Source organism: Phascolarctos cinereus, unplaced genomic scaffold (assembly GCF_003287225.1).
Source record: "Phascolarctos cinereus isolate Bilbo 61053 unplaced genomic scaffold, phaCin_HiC Scaffold_4;HRSCAF=312, whole genome shotgun sequence".
NCBI lineage: Eukaryota > Metazoa > Chordata > Mammalia > Diprotodontia > Phascolarctidae > Phascolarctos > Phascolarctos cinereus.
The window spans coordinates 665269000-665286567 of record NW_027555847.1 but is presented as its reverse complement, the minus strand read 5'-3'; the positions used below and the strand labels follow the sequence as shown (position 1 = coordinate 665286567).

Genomic DNA, 17568 nt, shown 5'->3' with positions numbered 1-17568 from the left:
TCAATTGTTCCGAGTAAAGCAAAAAAAAAAAAATGTAACCCTTCTGCCCTCGGACAGCTCATCAAAGGCCCTGAGTCATCCAGAAAAGATTCAGTTCTGTTCAACACTATTTGGTAAGGCACAGAAGAGCATAATCCAACTGAAGAATAAATTTTACCATTCCAAATGATCAGGTTTTTTTTTTAAGTACTGGCACTTACAGGGATAAAATTTGCTTTTTCATTCATGTGGAATCCCTCATTCCCCAAAAGAATACGGGAAGTCTGCTAGCTCCCACCTGGATACTCCCTCTAGCCACAGAAGCAGTTGAATCACACGCTGAGCATTATGGTAAAATGAGGCCAGCACCTGCACTCTACTTTACCTGGTTGTGAGAAACAGTGATCTACAAACCTTCAAGAGACCTATAAATGTGACTCCTTGTTACTCGATTTCACTGAGGAAAGTTACAAGACACAAAAGGGTTGCAAATATTCTTAGAATTGTTTTTCCTATGAATATTTAAGTTGGTTTTTTATTCCAAATTAGAGAATACATCCTAAGTCTACCCATCCAGTGTCCACAAAAATATCCTTTACCCCCACCAAGCAACTGATTTGTTGAAAAAGTCCCATCTCGAAGAGACACTGTTGCCTTGAATAAATGAGTTCCAGGAAGTTGTATTCAAATATTCTGTTTAATCAAGTCCATAATTTAGTGTTTACAGGTATCATGTAGTGACATACCAGTTGTTTCTTTGTCCATTTTATATACAACAAGAACATAAGAGAATAGTTGAACCCAGTTCTGAAGTAGATCCCATCAGCCAAGGAAGTCCTTCCCCCATGCCCTAGACTTGCTCCCCTACCAATGAAATGACCAGCATCTCTCTACTCAAACTATACCTTAAGTTAAATAAACTGTACATTAATAGCTACTTAGAGCAAGTTTTAAAATCATGTATACAAAAAGCAGCACAAATTTAGCTTTTCCAAGACAGGCGGGAAGCCTCCACAAAGTTATATCCAGCCATGTTCTCTGGGATCAGGGGAAGCTCTTATGACCCCATGGTCCCAAAACCAAAGTGTCAGGGTGCAAGGAAAGGGCTACCATACATCCTAGTCTGCCTATGTTGAGAGGACAACTCTTATCATTTTTGAACTAATTCCACCTCCACATTGCGGGCCGCCTCCCCAAGCAAAAGGCCATGAGAATCAGGCAGTTTCTGCTTGGAATCTGGGAGACGAGGTGGGGGGGGCAAGGGGAGGAGTTACAGGAAGGGAGGAGCATGAGACAGAACCAACAGGGCCAAGGCCAAGCCTGGTTTTATTTCATGCGAGGTTTTCCACAGTCACAAGAAGTTCAGGTTTCAGAATTTCTGGGGATTGCTCAGCCCCTGATGCCTTGATGTCTTCCAAGACGCCTGTGTCCCAAGTGAAAGTCAGAAGAGCTGAAGGCACCTGAAATCAAACCCATCCATTCGCTCAGCAGCCCCCAGTGAAGGCAGGGGCTTGTTGGGAAGCCTCTGTCCTGCTCTCCCCTCCTCCCTCCCCCAGTTCACTAGGGGATTTGATGGCAACATCACTGCAAGCTTCTTTAGCACTTTAAGGTTTATCAAACACTTTTCTGCCTAAATTCTTTGTCCCATTTTATAAAAGAGGCACATGTGGTTTGAGCAGAAGTATTCTACTTAAGGCAGAGAGAGAGAGAGAGAGAGAAAGGGTGTGTGGGGGGGTGTTTTGAGATCCATACCCAGGTCTTCATATTTCAAACCCAGTGCTTTTTACAATGCATCCTTAAAAACAATTTTGACACTGGGTAATTGGAGAATCAGGTATTTTTAGGCAGCTGGGAATGATTATCACTATTCTACTCCTAAGTTCTACCTCCTCACAGGTTACCTAAGGAGTCTTGGTTATTGGCCTCAAGCTACAAGAATCCTCTCCATTTGACTGGAATGGTTTAGGACAGTCCTGAGCTCAGACAGGAAGATGGACATTAAAGGTAGCAGCATGGTGTCATGAAAGGTTCCTGGTCACAGATCCAGTCTTGGCTTCACAACTTAACAGCTGTGTGACCATGGATAAATCACAACTGCTGACCTTCAGTTTCTTTATCTATAAAATGGCAATAACAATGCCTCCCACCATCTCCCTTCACAGGCTTGCTGTAATGAAAGCACTGGAGAAAGCCTGGAGAAGCTCTTTCCCATCCAAAGGGTTCTACTGCATGTTAGCAGGAAGCGGGGAGCAGGTGGAGAGCTGGACCTCAGGCTATATAAAAGCCTGGGCCCCAAAAAACGTGTACTTAAATGTATTAATTTGAAAAAATTAGTGTTTGTAATGGTCTAAGTGCTGGTTAGTTAAAAAGAACCCTAGAATATATGCAGAATTCCAGATTGTTAGAGGGGATTTTTCTAACAAGGCCTAGAGCAGGGAGGCCACAAGAAGTCCAAGGTCACCCAGTGAGTTGTCACTAGGTCAGGACTCAAGGCCAGGTCTTCAGACTCTATCCATGCCCAGGGCTCTTTGTAAATACCATTTTTTTTTAAAGGAAGAACCCTCCCTTCTCCCAGAAAATGTGAACTATGAAGCTTGACTTAAGGCTTCTGAATCAGAGGCAATATATACTTGGTCTTGGCTAAAAGGTTCCCCATGGAGGAATGAGGCCAGGGCTCCCTCAACACTTACCAGCCCACATTCGTTGAAGGCTAGGTTTTCATCAGACAGTTTATGCCCGCCTGCCGGAAGCAGTTCAAAGGGCAGCCAGTCATTCTGCAGTGCCTCCCGCACAAAGCTGTAGAGTACAGACAGCCGCTCCCGAGCATAGAAGGTGCCTAGAAGGGTGGGGGATGGGGCAACAAAGCACAAATGGTACATTCTGCTTCACCATAGCAACATGAATGGCCTGACTGCCCTCTGCCCACCCTCCTAAACCCCTGCCCTGTTCCACTCCTACACCTGGTGTCTCTCCTGTGGTCAGGCCTGCTAGGACCAGCTCAGCCTTTCCCCGCCACTGGTCCCAGGGATGCCGGTGACAAAGGGGCCAGTTTACCCTGGAGGATGTGCCCATCTGGAAAGCGAACCCGTAAGAGGGTATAGGTGTATTTTCGCATTTCCCGCTGCTCCTCCTTCTCCCGCATGGCTTTGGTCCGAAGCATGCTCAGACGTTCCACAGCGTCCGTCCTGGAGAACATAGAAGGCTTGGCCTGACCTGAGTCCAACCTCACCTGGCGGGGTCTTGCCCTGCACCCTCCACCCGAACAACTTTGCCCAACCTTAGCTTCTGCTCCCGTTTGAGTTCCTCTGCTGTGAGGTTGAAGAAGTCCCCAGGTAGGTCGAACTGGGCAGCCAGAGGGGAGGGCTTGAAGACTCGTCGCTGCCGGGCCAGCTGAGCCCGCACTGGCTCTGAGTTCTGCAGGGCAACTTTGTGCTGTTCCAGCTTCTCTACCTGGACCAGGGCATCCTCACTCAGCACATAGTACTCCTCAGAAGTCTCTGCAGAGGAACATCTGGTCCTTAGGTTGCCTGCTGAGCCCCTGCCCCTCCTCTGCCCCGAAAGGGACTAGGGCCTAATTATCCTTTGGATAAGACTGTGTTCTCCCTTTCCCCACAGTAGGAACAGCTGATGCCCATGACCCATCCCAGCCCCTCACCTTGTTCTGGAACAGGGAGAGTCATCTTCTCAAATCCAATGGCCTCGAAAAACTCATTAGCCCCTTCTAGGCAGTTGATCCGCTCCTAAAAGAGAAGTGGGATTACGGTGCAATAGTTTGACCTCCGAAAGAATTAAATTCGTGCATGTATTAAGAGCCTGTTTGCAAAGGCACTGTCCTGGGTTCAACACAAAGCTTAGATAAGACATAGTCCCCCCTCCCTTTTGGAACTAACAGGCCGGTCTGGGTTTATGACTCATACAGAATACCAAAATTCACAATTTAACAAACTGCTATGTGAGGGTTGTTCCTAAGGGCAGAATTGAAGGGAGGATTCTCGGAAGAACAGCATTTGCAGTTGTTTTATAGGACAGGCAGGAGCTCAGAAGAGAAAAGGCAACAGAGAGGAGTTCAGTCTGGCACACGGTGGGGAGTCTGAGGAGGTCAGGCAGCCCAGAATGTGGTGGGCTTCTGACACCTCGCAAAGCAGTCTGAACTTGACATGAAGAGCAGAAGGGAATCAATGGAAGGCTGTGAGCAGAAAACTCCTATGACAGGGTCCATGCCCAACTAAGATCACTCTGTAGCATGGAAAGGGTGAGTTGGAGGAGGGAGAGAAGAAAGGCCATAAGACCTGTGAGGAGACTCCTCACAAGGGTCTAAGTAGAGGTGGCAGTGAGAGTCTGCACTGGGGTAGTGACAGTGTGAAGGGAGAAGAGATACTGTAGTTGAAATCCTAGGGAGGAGATGAAACAAACATTACCTGAAACACTTTGTTTTGCAATTTGATTTTCCTATATTTCTCCTCTTCTGGGTGAAGATGGATGTTGTCCAGGTACCTGAACAGAGGGCCAAAAAGACAAGGTTTCTCAGTTTGCCAGATGAATCACAACTACTATGCTTTTGCATCCTGGGGATTTGCGGGCTAAGTGTGGTGGGTGAGAGGGTGAGAGGGAGAGAGGGAGAGAGGGAGAGAGAGACAGAGAGAGACAGAGACAGAGACAGAGACAGACAGACAAAGAGAGCGGGGGGAAAGGGAAGTGGGGAAGGGGGAGGGAGGAAGGGAGGATCTAGCAGCCTCCTATCCTGAAGCCACCTTGTAGGAGGCCTCTGCTGTGCTGGGGCAGGGAGTGGTTTCTCAGGTAAATGGCTTCCTTTCCTTCCTCCGCGTTTCAGAGGCCAGAGTGCCAAGCTCTGTGTATCTACACTGAGAAGGAAGGTGCATTGACTCATCACTGAAGAAAGATGGAACATGCAAGAGATGCTGGGTGGGTTCTGAGGCTTTAGTTGCCCCCAGAGTGGCCCCAGGTACTTGCAGTTTCCAGTTCCCTGGTGGGACCCCCATCTATCACTTCTCCTGTTCTTAGGCAGTACTGAGGCCAAGAGACAGCTAAAGCCTCCTAAACTCTTCTCAAGCGCTGGCAAACTAAAGCCTCTGCCTGTCTTCAGCCAGCAGGCCTCTGTCTGCCAACAAAACCTAGAGAACCCTGACTCCCTAGAGCTGCAGGTAAAGCCCAACAAATGGCACAGGGGAAAGAGCCCTGGGCATAAAGTCAAAAGAGCTGAATTACTTTTGACTCGGGGTGACTTTCAGCAAATCATTTTTTCCTCTCTTGTCCTCAGTGCTCTGCTAGATAACTTAGGGCACAGCAGACACAATACTGGGCCTAGAGTCAGGAGGACTTGAGTTCAAATATGGCTTCAGACATTTACTAGCTGTGTGACCTTAGGCAAGTCATTTAATCTCTGTCTGCCTTGGTTTCCTAAACTGTAAAATGGGGATAATAATAGGACCTCCTTCTTCCCAGGCTTGTTATAAGGATTAAATAAGAAAATATTTGTAAATCACTTGGCACAGTGCCTGGCACATTAGTAGGTGCTTTATAAATGCTGTTAATGACTTTTATTATTGTTATTATTATTGCTATGAGAGAGACTGGATGTGCCAGCTCTGAAAATGCCCCAAGGTGTCTTTGCAGGAGAGAGTCTTACTTGGCAATGGTGTCCACCCCCAATTTCACTTTCTCTCGGTCCTTGTTGAACGTATGGATCTTCATGATGGAAGCAGCCACTGGGTCTTTGTCCGAGTGCTAGAGAAGGGACAACAACAAGAACTCATTTCTGTAGCAGGTCCAGATTTGTCGACTGCTTTACTCACACCAGCCCTAGTGGACAAGGAGAAGTCTGACAAACCCCTTTTTACAAATGAAGAAGCTAAGGCTTAATGAGGGGAACTGACCTGCCCAGTAGGAGAGCCTGGGTCCTCCAGGCACTAAGATCAGCTCTATCCACCAGGCTACACTGCCTCTCAGACTGATGAAACCTTTTCTAATGTCACATGCTTTCAAAGATCTTGGGGCACCACAGATGGGGAGAAGGACAAACAAACAAAACGAACAACAGGTCAGCGGGCACAGAGAGCCAGCGTGGCTTCATCGAGGTCCCTGGATCCCAGGTTTAGCACTAGGAAGGACCTCACCCAGTCCAACGCCATCCTCATTTTACAGATGAAGAAGCAGAGGCCCACAGAGGGGAAGGACACGCCTGATGTCTCACATGAATGACCGAGGTCCCTCAGCCTTCCCTTCAGCCCTCCTGCCACGTTCCCATGCCAGACAAAGCTGGTTTCCTTTGTGGACAAAGTGAGGTGGGCAGCAAGCAGAAGCGCTCTGACCACGCAGCACAGATGTATCTTAGAAGGGCATTTCATAAAGCCCCCAACACGTTCCTGGACACAAGACAGAATGTGAGAGCTAAATGGGAACACGAGGATCAACAGGTTTGGAACTGGCTGACTGAAGTGTAAGACAGGGGTCTGCACTCACGTGGAGCCACCAGTGGAAGCCCCTAGGCCTTGCCCTGGGCCTTGTGTTATTTAATGTTTTACCAACAACTTGGATACAGGTGCAGATGGCATGTTCACCAAATCTGCAAGTGATACAAAGCAGAGAGGAATAAATAACTCAAATGACAGTCCAGATCTAAAAAGATCCTGACAAGTGAGAACATGGGCCCAAAGCTAACATGATGAAATTTAACAGGCGTAAATGTAAAGTGTTACACACGGGTTAGAATCAACTTGGGACAGACAACAGCTTCAGACCCAAAGGGATGCCAGAGCTGGTCGGGTCTTCAGAGACCCTCTAGTCAAACCACCTCATTTTACAGATGAGGAAATTAAAGGCCTAGAGAAGGGAAGTGATTCCCCAAGGTCACCTAGGGACAAAGCAGGAGAACCAGGACTTGAATCCAGGTCTGAGGAACCCACGCCAGGACTCTGTCAACTCTAACCCCCTGAACTTCACATGTCCAGAATGAGATCGATGTCATCATCGTAGACAGGAGAGTCCATTCTTGTCCAGGGGAGCGAGCCACACAAGCACTTTCCTCCCAACAACCGCTGGAGGAAGGGCAGACCTCACCTTGTTAATGGCCTCTTTGATATGGGCCTCCCGCTGGTCTTTTCTCAAGATGGCTCCAGTGAAGGGGCAGGTAAAATAAACCCCACTCACAGACAGGTTTGAAGATCCCTCCTCCTTAGCCTCAGGCACCTGGGGTAGAAATAAGAATAAGCATGTGGGCCCTGGGCTCCCTCCCCTCCTGAAGGGATCAGACTCCTTGGGACTCATCCCCGGTTTGCCTCCTCGTTTGCCTCCTCACTCCACCTGGAACACGGCCAGGCCCATCCTTCCTCTGGGAGGACTCACTCAGGCAGGTAAGACCTTTCCTCCCACCCGGCTGCTAACTGGCTGCATGGCCTAGGCCAGGCACTCGGCTGCTGGTGCTTTGCAGAGGCACAATCCACTTACAAAGTTTTGTAACTTTATGATAACCACTCACATTTTTCACGTTGTCTGGATCCAGAAAGCTCTCCACAAACCAGAACGATGGGCTGGACAAAATTTAATAGGGGCAAATGTAAAGCTCTATGCTTACTTTACAAAGAGAGGACAAGTGAAGGGTGGCTAGACAACAGATCCTGTGAAAAAGATCTTATGGTGTTAGTGGACCAGAAGTTCATTTAGGCAAGTGGGACATGGCAGCCAAAAAAAAGCTAATGGGATCCGAGGTTGTGTGAAGGAGCAGCCTGGAGTCTGCCCTGGTTAGTAGGGTGCCCCTGGAATACTGTGCTCACGTGCAATGCGGGGCACCCCACTTTGGAAAAGTCAGGAGCACGTCCAAGAAAGGGTAACACGTGGGGAAACCACGTGAGGACCATGTAAAACCATATCTAGCCTGGTGAGCTCCAGCTTGGAGAAAAGACTTCAAGTGTGTAAAGGGCTACTGTGTGTGAGCAACGGCTAAAAGCTACGGCAAGGCAGGCGTGTGGGACTGGATCAAGACGCGCTAGGTGCCAATCAGAACTGTGCACCACCGGGGCAGGCTGCATCGGCGACCGGGGCCCCCCTCATCCCCAAGGCAGAAGGCTAGACAGAGAACTCTGGTCCAGGTACAAGTCAGTCAAAATGGCCTCCAGGGCCCTTTCCCTTCTTTCGAGATTGTGTGAGGGCAGAGCACTAAGGTTACCAAGCACTTTCCTCACAACCACCCTGGAGAGCAGGGAGTAGAAAGATGTTTACCCTCTCCCTTTTATATATGAGGAAAATGAACCCCACAGCGGTGAAGTGACTCGCCCACAGTCAAAGAGTGGAGGAGTTCAGAGGCGGATTTACCAATACCAAGGTCACATTGTCTTAAAAAGAAAAAAAAGAGTACTGAAATGTAAGCTGTTATTGGCATTGTATAAAGCCCCTCTCTTACAGTTCCTTGTGGCATGAAGGGGACCTGACAGGTCCCCCAAAGCTGGAAAACACTTAAGCACAGGCTTGGGAATGAATCTGTCATTTGAAGAGCAGCCTAGCTCAGTCTGAAGAAATTGGTCAGGGGCTTGGGTCCAAACTACTGGGGTGTGTGGGGGAAGGTAATCTGCCTCAGGATGCCATCCTAGGTCTTCTGAAGTATACTGTCATGAAGGTATGTAGGTTTGCAGATATCAAAACTGGAAGGGATCTCTGAAATCAATCAACTGATGACAGAGAAACTGAGACCTACCTAGGTCATATACCCAAGTTCACAGATAGTATATCTTATCTCCCCCGACTAGCCTGAAAGCTGAGCGTAGGAACCATATCTTATGATCCATGTATAATTCCTCTCCACAGTGCCCAGTACATGAGCTCTCAGTAAATATTTGTGAATACACTGATTAATTAAAAGGAAGCCAGGGAAGTAGACTGTATGTGCCCATAGATGTGGCCCTTTTCAGGCATCCAAGTTCTCTTCCCCATACTCATCACCCCTTCCCCCAACTTACCATATTTGCTCCAGAAGAATCAGTACTCCCACTAATGGTGGCTTCTGCTTGTAATTCCTTCTTCACTGAAAACAGAAACCAAAAAAGGGAAGGAGAGGTGTGAACAGAAATGCACCTGCTTCTAGGTGTGTCTGTCCTTGTCCCTCTGCCTCAGCTCAGAACAGAGGTCTAATCTACACCCCCTTCCCTCCACTCCCCAGCACCCTGATTGGGCTGCGCTGGGCACAGGAACCACGTATGTTCCTGACTGTTTAATGCAAATTTCAATCACACCTGCCTCATGGCGCTGGTTAGAGCCCCAACAGACCAGCAGGGAGCAGTGTGGCTGAGGGACAGCTGGGCTTGAGATCTGGCTCTACCATGTAGGGTTTGTGAAATGTTGAGCAAACATGGCGCCTCACTGCTCTCCATCTCCTTTCCTATAAAAGGCTGCTATAGTATGAGCCCAGAGCTGAAGGCACCAACCATCCAACAGTAATGTAAAGATGTCTTCATATAGAAAGATGATATTTATTATTATAAATAACAAAATAAAGATGTCCTCAAGGCATCCCAGCTTCCATATGGCCTAAACAGAATCCATGCTTACCCACCCCAAGACCCCACCTCCCTTCAAAATGTCCTCCTTCCCTCAAGGATGCCCCAATTCGAGTCCCTGAGGTGTGCAACCTGGACTCTGCATTCTCCATCACTCCTCGTAACCAACCAGCTACCATTTCTACTTCTGTTTCATCTCCCATCTGTCCCTTTCTCTCTACTCACACAGCCATGACCCTAGTTTAGGCCCTAATCACCTCTTAGCCAGTCTACTGCACTCATCTCCCCTCTCCTATCCACCCACCCTTCAGAAAGCTTTGATCTGACATCATGTCATTCCCCTACTCCAATGGCTCACTACTGCCTTTAGCATTACCATTCAACTTCCCTGGTTTGACTTTTAAAGACTTTCACAACCTGGCCTCACCCTACCTGCCTTTCCAGATTCTTCATCTCCTGTCTCTGCACCTTTACTGGGCTGTTTCCTATGCCTAGAATTCTTTCCACCTCTTCAAATCTTGTTTCCTTCAAAACTCAGCTCCTGACATCTTCTCTATGAAGCCTTTCCTGGTCCCCACTCCCTATTCTTATTGTCCTTGCCACCAAAAATTATCTTAAATTTACACGGTGTGTGTATATGTGTATATATATGCATGTATGCATAAATATGTATCTATTTCTACATATTTCTGTACCTCTGTGTGTCTGGACAAAGGTGCACGTATTGTTTCTTCCGGTAGAATGTAAACTCCTTGAGGGCAGGGACTGCTTCATTTCTGTCTTTCTATCTTTGATGCCTGGCAATAAATGTTTGTTGTTTGACTAACACTACTACCACCAAGAAGAGACCCTAAACAGATGACAAATTTGATCATGGTAGGGATCAGAGACCTCTAAACAAAGACAGAAAAAAATCCCAGTAACTCAGGTCATGGTGAAAATGGCAAAGTTTGTCTTCTACCACCCCAGCCTATCCATTCTGTCCCCCTTTCTCTTCCTCCACTGGGCCTTACTCCTGTACCATAAGCCTATGCTACTTACACCAACTTCCTACTTCATTTTCTACAAATCTCATGCCAAACCTTTGCTCTTCTCCTCACCTTCCCTGTATAGACACAGGCCTCATACCCTGACAGCAGGTGACGTAGCTATTACTGCAGAGGAAACCCAGGGCTTCTGATGTGAGCTCCCTCCCTCCATTCTGCTAAACTTCTGGCCACTGAAAGAGTCTGAGGCCTGCCCCTTTAGCCACCCCCCTTCTTTTTCTCCTCTAAGACCTCGCTCCAGCAAGCAGTCCTTCTTTCTCATACACCTTCAATCTCTCCACCACTGGCTCCTTACCATGTGCTGGTCTCATAAGTGACCATTCCACCTCTCTCTTCCCCTTTACTACTAAACTTGTGGAAGAAGTTAAAAACTTAGTGTGTTGCTACCTCCTCGCCTTCCTACTCCCTTCTTCATCCCTTGTAAGATTATCTTCAGCTCTGAGCATTCCACTGAAACTGTTCTTTCAAAGGTCAACAACAAGCACCTAATTGCCAAACTAAAGGCCTTTTTTCAATCTTCATCCTCCTTCACATCTCTCTAATGTTTGATACCGTTGACCGCTCGCTCTTTATGGACACTCTTTCTCCCTTTGCTTCAGTGACACCACATGGTCCTGGTGATCATTCTAGCCCTAACTGTGCCCCCTCAGAGTCCTTCACTGGTTGCCTGTCCTTTTCCCATTCTCTTATCAGAAGGTCTCTACCAGCTTCTGTTCTTAGCCTTTTCCCTATACCCTATCTCTAGGCAATCTCATTCAGGCTTCTTCTACCATGCTTACACAAATGACTCCAAAATCTACAGAACCAGCTCTGAGCAACTCTCTTCTAAGCGCAGACCACCATATGAACATCTCCACCTAGACGTCCCAATCTAGCTTCAAATTCAACTTGTCCAAAAACAAGCTTGTATTCTTCCTTCTAACTTCACTACTTTCATCAGAGATCCCACCCACATCACCTTGGTCATCTATGATTTTTCTCTAAACTCTAATACCTACCTACCGTCTCTGCCTCCATATCATCTTTTGCATCCATCCTCTTATTTGCTCCCAGCCCCACAGCCATGGGGTGATTAACTTACCGACAGGCTTTCTGTTTCCATTTGCCTTCCTCCCTCTAATCTCATACCCATATTGTGTACTCAAACTGATCTTCCTTCTGCAGAGATGTAGTCATTTTATTTCCCTATTAAAAAACCTGGTCATTCTATTGCTTGCCAAGTAAACTGCAATTCCTGTAATAACACTAGCTTCCATTTAGAGAGCACTTTAAGATTTGCAAAGCACTTTACAAATATGAACTCATCTGATCCTCACAGAACCCCTGGGAGGTAGGTGCTGCTAGTGTCCCTGTTTTACAAAGGAAGACTCTGAGGCAGGCACAGGTTGAGTCACTTGCCCCAGGCTCACAGCTCATGTGAGAGGCCACATGTGAAAATCAGGCCCAGTGCTCCGTGCACCATGACGCCCCCTGGCTGTCATCAGTTGACATTCTTTTACAATCTGGTGCCAGCCCCAGATCACATCCAGTCTCATCTCCTCTTATTTTCTTCCTATACAGACCCTGTGCCCCAGCCAAACGAGATGGACCTCTCCGCCCTAAAGCAGGTTTCTGTTTACACTGCCCCTAAACCTGGGATGTCCTCTCTCAGAGGCCTCCTTCAAAGTTCGGCTCCAGCACTCTTTCCTTGGAAGCTTTCCCTGATCCCTGAGATCCTACATGGTAATAATGGAGAGGAGAAAACAGGTCTGCCTGACCCTGCCATGCACACGCAAGGCACTTCACCCACACTCACTAAATTAGGCCCACACTCAAGGATTGCACATTCTTATCTCTTTCTTTCCCTATAAAGCGCTTCACAAACATTCCCTAAGGATCCTCACTATCCCTGTGAAGGAGGGAGGCAGGGCAGGGGATGTCACCTCTACTGTATGTAGGAGGATAGAAGGCCTAGACAAGGGAGAGGCCCTTCTTGTCTGAAGTCAGCTAACACAGGCAGCTTTTCTCCATGCATGAGGCTTGTCAGTCAGGTGACATGACACCGAGGAGCTAGCTCCTTTGAACCTCACACAGCAGATGATCCCTGACCTTCCTTTAGGGGTGATGACACATTAGTCAAAAGACCCCAAGCCCTCCCCCAGGGAGAGTGGAGCTATAAGCCTGGGTAGCAATGCTCAGTCCTCACCTTGGTTCCGGATGGAATCTTGGGACGTGGGTCCCCGGGACCGTGGTTGCTTCTGCTCCAGCCTGGCCAGCGCCGCCGCTGCTGCCATTTGAGCTTCATTGGTTGGTCCTCGGCGGGACTGCTTGGTTACTTGCTGGCTCTGCCTTTCCCTGGGGACTTTTTCCCTAAAGGAGCAATAAGAAGGCAGGTAAGCCTAATGCCACTTCCAGGGGAACCACAGGGCATATGCCTAAAAGGGGACTTCAAGACCATCTAGTCCAAGCCCTTCACCTTACAGACAGGGAGAGTTCTGTCCAGGGGAAAGTGACTTGATCAAGATCATTCTGGGTAATAAGTAAGTAGCAGGGCTACAACTGGAATGTGAGTCTTCGTATTCTAAACCCAATGCCCTTCTGACTATGCTTTTTGTTGTTCAGTCATTTCAGTCATGTCTGACTCTTAGTGACCCCATTTGGAGTGGCTTGCTATTCCCTTCTCCAGCTCATTTTACAGATGAGGAAACTGAGGCCAAGAGGGTTAAGTGACTTGCCCAGGGCCACACAGCTAGTGAGTGTCTAAGGCCAGATCTGAACTCAGATCTTCCTGACTCCAGGCCCAGTGCTGTATCCACTATGCCACCTAGCTGCCCCTTCTGACCATGCTTCACTGCCTCTAATGGCCACTCTACTGATTCCAATCAAGGATACAGCAAGGATTAACACAAAGGGGAGGAAATGAAAGATACCAAGGCCTACCTGCTAACCCTCCTTCCAACATGGGTGCCAACGGCTCAACTCAAAACTAGGTGGGAGGAATGTTGGGACATCACTCTTCTGCTTTCAGCTTATTTTATTCTACTTTATAGCTACTATAGATCTCTGCTCCGGCAGGGTGGGGACGTCTATCTTAGGTTTATTTCCTCCAGTGCCCAACATGTTCAACATACAGTAGAAGCTGAAAAGTGGCTGAATAACTATAAATGAATGCCTAAGGCAGCCAGAATGGGATTTCCTCACCGGTGTGAATTCCCACCTTTATTTCCTGGTCTCTGTACCCCTTTCTCTCAATTCTTCTCACCCTGCAAGAATCAGCTCAAGCTCTCTCTCCTTTGAAGCCTTCCTGGACTTTTCCAGTACAGCTGCACCATTCAAGAAAAGCCAAATCAGCAAATGCTCCTAAGCACTGTGGCTGACTTATCTCACACCAGAGTAGCTAGAAGACACCACAGATATATAAAAACCCTTCAGGGCCTTCTCTCCACTCTTGACAGGAACCAACTCTCACTGTGACTCCCACCTCACTGATCAATAATCGTGTTCATATTCTCGAGTACTTTACAGTCTGGTTTACAAAGTACAACCACCCAGTGAGGAAGCCAATACATATGTTATCACTCCCATTTTACAAAAGAGGAAACCAAAGCTTAGGGAGAAGTGACTTGCCCAGAGTTACACAAAGTGTCAGAGCAAGGACTGAAAGTCACATCCTTCTGACTCCCGAGCGCAGCCTTCTTTGCATTCTATGATGCTGTGTCTTCAAACAAGGGTACTATACACCAAGCATGACGATGGGTGCTTGGCAAAGACAAAGAAATTAGGATCTCTGTCCTCACAGGGCTTATCAGGAATGTTTCCTTCCAAATTTCCCTCACAAACCAGCAACCCCTAAATCTTCTCATAGCACCTGGTTTATCTCAAGACATGTCTCCCATCATCCCTACAAGTTTCCCCATCCTCAAAGACCTCCCCTTCCCCCCACAGACCTCCGTCATTTCCCTCAGGTGGGCTGCCTCTCTACCCGCTCCTATCTCCCCACAGACCCACCCTGCCAGTCCCCTCATAGATCCAACCCCCATTTACTCAGACACCTGTTCTCCCTGGCAGGCTCCTGTCTCCCTCTCTAGGGCTACTCCCTATCCTCTCAAAGACTCGTCTTCCTACCACCAAAAACTACAACACTACAACTACAACAACAATAACAACCACCACCAACCATTTATGAAGCACCTACTACGAAGCACCACACTAGGTACTGGGAACACAGGGACAAAATAAAAACCAGTCCCTGACCTCAAGAAGATTACATTTTACCAGTAGAAACAAAATGTAAACAAATAAATAGATATAATATAAAGGAAGAGAAAACACTAAGAAAAATTCTCCATAAAAAGAGGCACCTGAACAAAATGAGTTAGAGGTGAGGAAGGAATACATTTCCAGGCCTGGGAACAGTCACAGTAAAGGGTGGAGACAGGTAGTGGAAGGCCAAGTTTGGGAAACAGCAAGGAGGTTAGTTGGCTGGGTGGTAGAGTATGTGAAGGGGAACAATGTGAAATGAGTCCAGAAGACTAAGATGAAACTGAATTGGAGAGGGCCTTAAATGCCAGGCTGACAAGTTTGTATTTTATCCTAGGAGGTACAATAGTAACTGGGAGCCACTGAAGATTTCTGAGCAGGAGAGTAACATGGTGCAAACTGTCAGAAGACAATACTTTGACAGCTATGTGAAAGACTGATTGAGGAGATACCAATTAGGAGGCTAATGTTAATATGAACGGACAGAAGGGGACAAATCAGAGAAATGTTGTACAGGTCAAACCGATGAGACTTGGCAACAGAATGGATGTGGTGGAGTAGGAGAAGAGAAGGAAGAGTCAACTTTGAAACTGCAAACCTGTGTAACTTGAAAGATGAAGGCAAAGTGGATACAGGGCCTGGAGTCAAGAAGACACCTTCCTGAGTTCAAATCTGGCCTCAGACACTTACTAGCGGGGTGAGCCTGGGTAAGTCACTTAACCTCATTTGCCTCAGTTTCCTCATCTGTAAAATGGCCTGGAGAAGGAAATGGCAAACTACTTCAATATCTTTGCCAAGAAGAGTCAAATACAACTTAAGAACAAGAAGTCACTAGAGAGATAAGGATGGCCCTCAAGAGAAGTAAGGAAGTTTGGAGGCGGGGCAAGTACAGAGGGAAAAAAAAGGAATTCCATCTTAGATATGCTGAGTTTGAAATGCCAATGGAACACCCACAGAGAGAGATCTAGCAGTCAGCTGGTGATCCTGACTGGAGGTGAGGAAAGATCCTGGGTTGGATTATATAGATTTATAAGTAAACCGCACAAAGATGATAATCAGACCCACAGAAGCTGATGAGATTACTGAGAGGGGGCAGAGAACAGGGCCCAAGACAGAACACTGGAAAATACCTAAGACACTGGGAGAAACAATCCGAAGAACCTGAAGAGAACAAATGTCATGAAAACTAACGGAGGAGAGGATTAAAGAGGTGATAAACAGTAACAAGAAGTCAGAAAAGGTTTAAAACAGAGAAAATGTCATTAGAATTAGCAATTAAAAGATCATTCTTAATCTTGGGGACGACAGTTTCCATTGAATATTAGTATTAAAAACTAGTTTGGAAGGGGTTGAGTGGGAGGCGAAGAAATACAGGCACTGAAGGGAGGTAACTTTATCTAGGAGTTTGGAAGTGAGATTATAAAATAACTCAGTCAAAGTGTGTGTATGAATGTTTTTAAGAATGAAAAACCTGGACACATCTGTAAGCAGCTACCATCTGTAATAAAAAGGAGAGACTAAAAATATGAGAGCTATTAGAAAAATGATGAATAGAGCAAGCTCCTGGAGGAGACGGGGTAGGATAGCAAGGGAACAAGCTGGTCTTGGCAAGAAGGACCACCTCTTTGTCAGAGATCACAGCAAAGGATAAGAGAAAGGGAACATGTTCTGCAAAGGGTTTTGCAGTGTCCGCTGTGGGCAAGGAACAAACGGCCTTAATTTTCTCAGCCAAGTATAAGGCAAGGACCTATGTCGAAAAGGAAGACCCAGGGAGAAAGGTAGGTGGCTTGAGCAGAGAAGATTTGTAACAGGCCCTTTGGGAAATGCAAGGGAGTCAATCACAGAATAAATAACGACTGCCTTGCCGTGCGGGCCAAGCAGAGACCAGATGGATGACATCGGAAAGTACAGCAGCATGATTTCGTCCATCTGGGAGCCACCCACTACCTCACCCCTGGTGGGATGGGCCGGGGGTGGGGGTGGGGAGAGCGAAAAAACACCTTGGGGGCGGGGCGGTTAGGAAAGGTCTCTCTCCTACAGAAGGTGGCTCTGGATACTAAGAGGCGGAGGTGACAGCATGGGGGGCGGGGGGCAACTTGGGCGCAGACCCGGAGGCTGCCCGGAGAGTGTCTACGGCGGGACGCGGAGGGATGCGTGATGAGTCGGGGGAGGGCCCAGACACCCAGCGCGTGTTAAAGGCCGCACAGGTCCGTGCTTTAAGCGAGAGGCAAAGGGAGCCACAGAGGGGATACTTGAGCACAGGGGGTATCACAGTCGGCGCTGCGCTTCAGGAATAAGTAAGGCCGCCCCCTCCCCTCGCCCGCCCCACCTCCTCCAGGCCCGCTCACCCCGCCGTGTCCGTGAGTTTCTGCCCGGGCCCCGCGCTCTTGAACTTGATGTCCGCCTTGATCTCCTGAAAGAATTTTTTCATGGCGGCCGCGGGGAAGGGGGAAGGGGCAGCGACGGCGGGGGCTGGGACAGGCCTGGGCCGGAGCAGCGCCGGTCAACAACCGGAAGGAAAATATACCACCCAGGAAGTCCCGCCTTCCCTCCCACCCACCTATCCCTCTCTCCTACCCCACCCGACCACGTGACAATCAGCCGTCCCGGCCTCTCCTTCCCTTTCGCTCCTCTATGGTTGCGGAGGGCTACCCAGGGGAACCGGAAGGCACCCGTCTGTGCTCCCACCTCCTTCATCCCCGCCCGTCGTGTCTCTCTATGGTGCAGGAGCCGCTCTGGAATCGCTTTCCTCCTCTTGTTGATCTTCCGGTCCTGTTGCCATAGGTGATAGAAGCCAA

At 48.0% G+C, this 17568-nt stretch overlaps 1 protein-coding gene across 1 annotated transcript; it reads right to left on the bottom strand.

Annotated features, from left to right (window-relative positions):
• Positions 1 to 657: 657 nt before the first annotated feature.
• UBXN6 (UBX domain protein 6) lies at positions 658 to 17316 on the bottom strand. Its single transcript, XM_020971411.1, has 11 exons — positions 17119 to 17316; positions 12717 to 12880; positions 8949 to 9013; positions 7057 to 7185; positions 5627 to 5724; positions 4398 to 4473; positions 3635 to 3719; positions 3257 to 3476; positions 3034 to 3164; positions 2670 to 2815; positions 658 to 1439 (listed from the first exon to the last, which is right to left on the bottom strand). The coding sequence occupies exons 1-11, from the start codon at positions 17199 to 17201 to the stop codon at positions 1311 to 1313; spliced, it is 1326 nt and encodes a 441-aa protein (XP_020827070.1). The 5' UTR covers positions 17202 to 17316; the 3' UTR covers positions 658 to 1310.
• Positions 17317 to 17568: the final 252 nt, after the last annotated feature.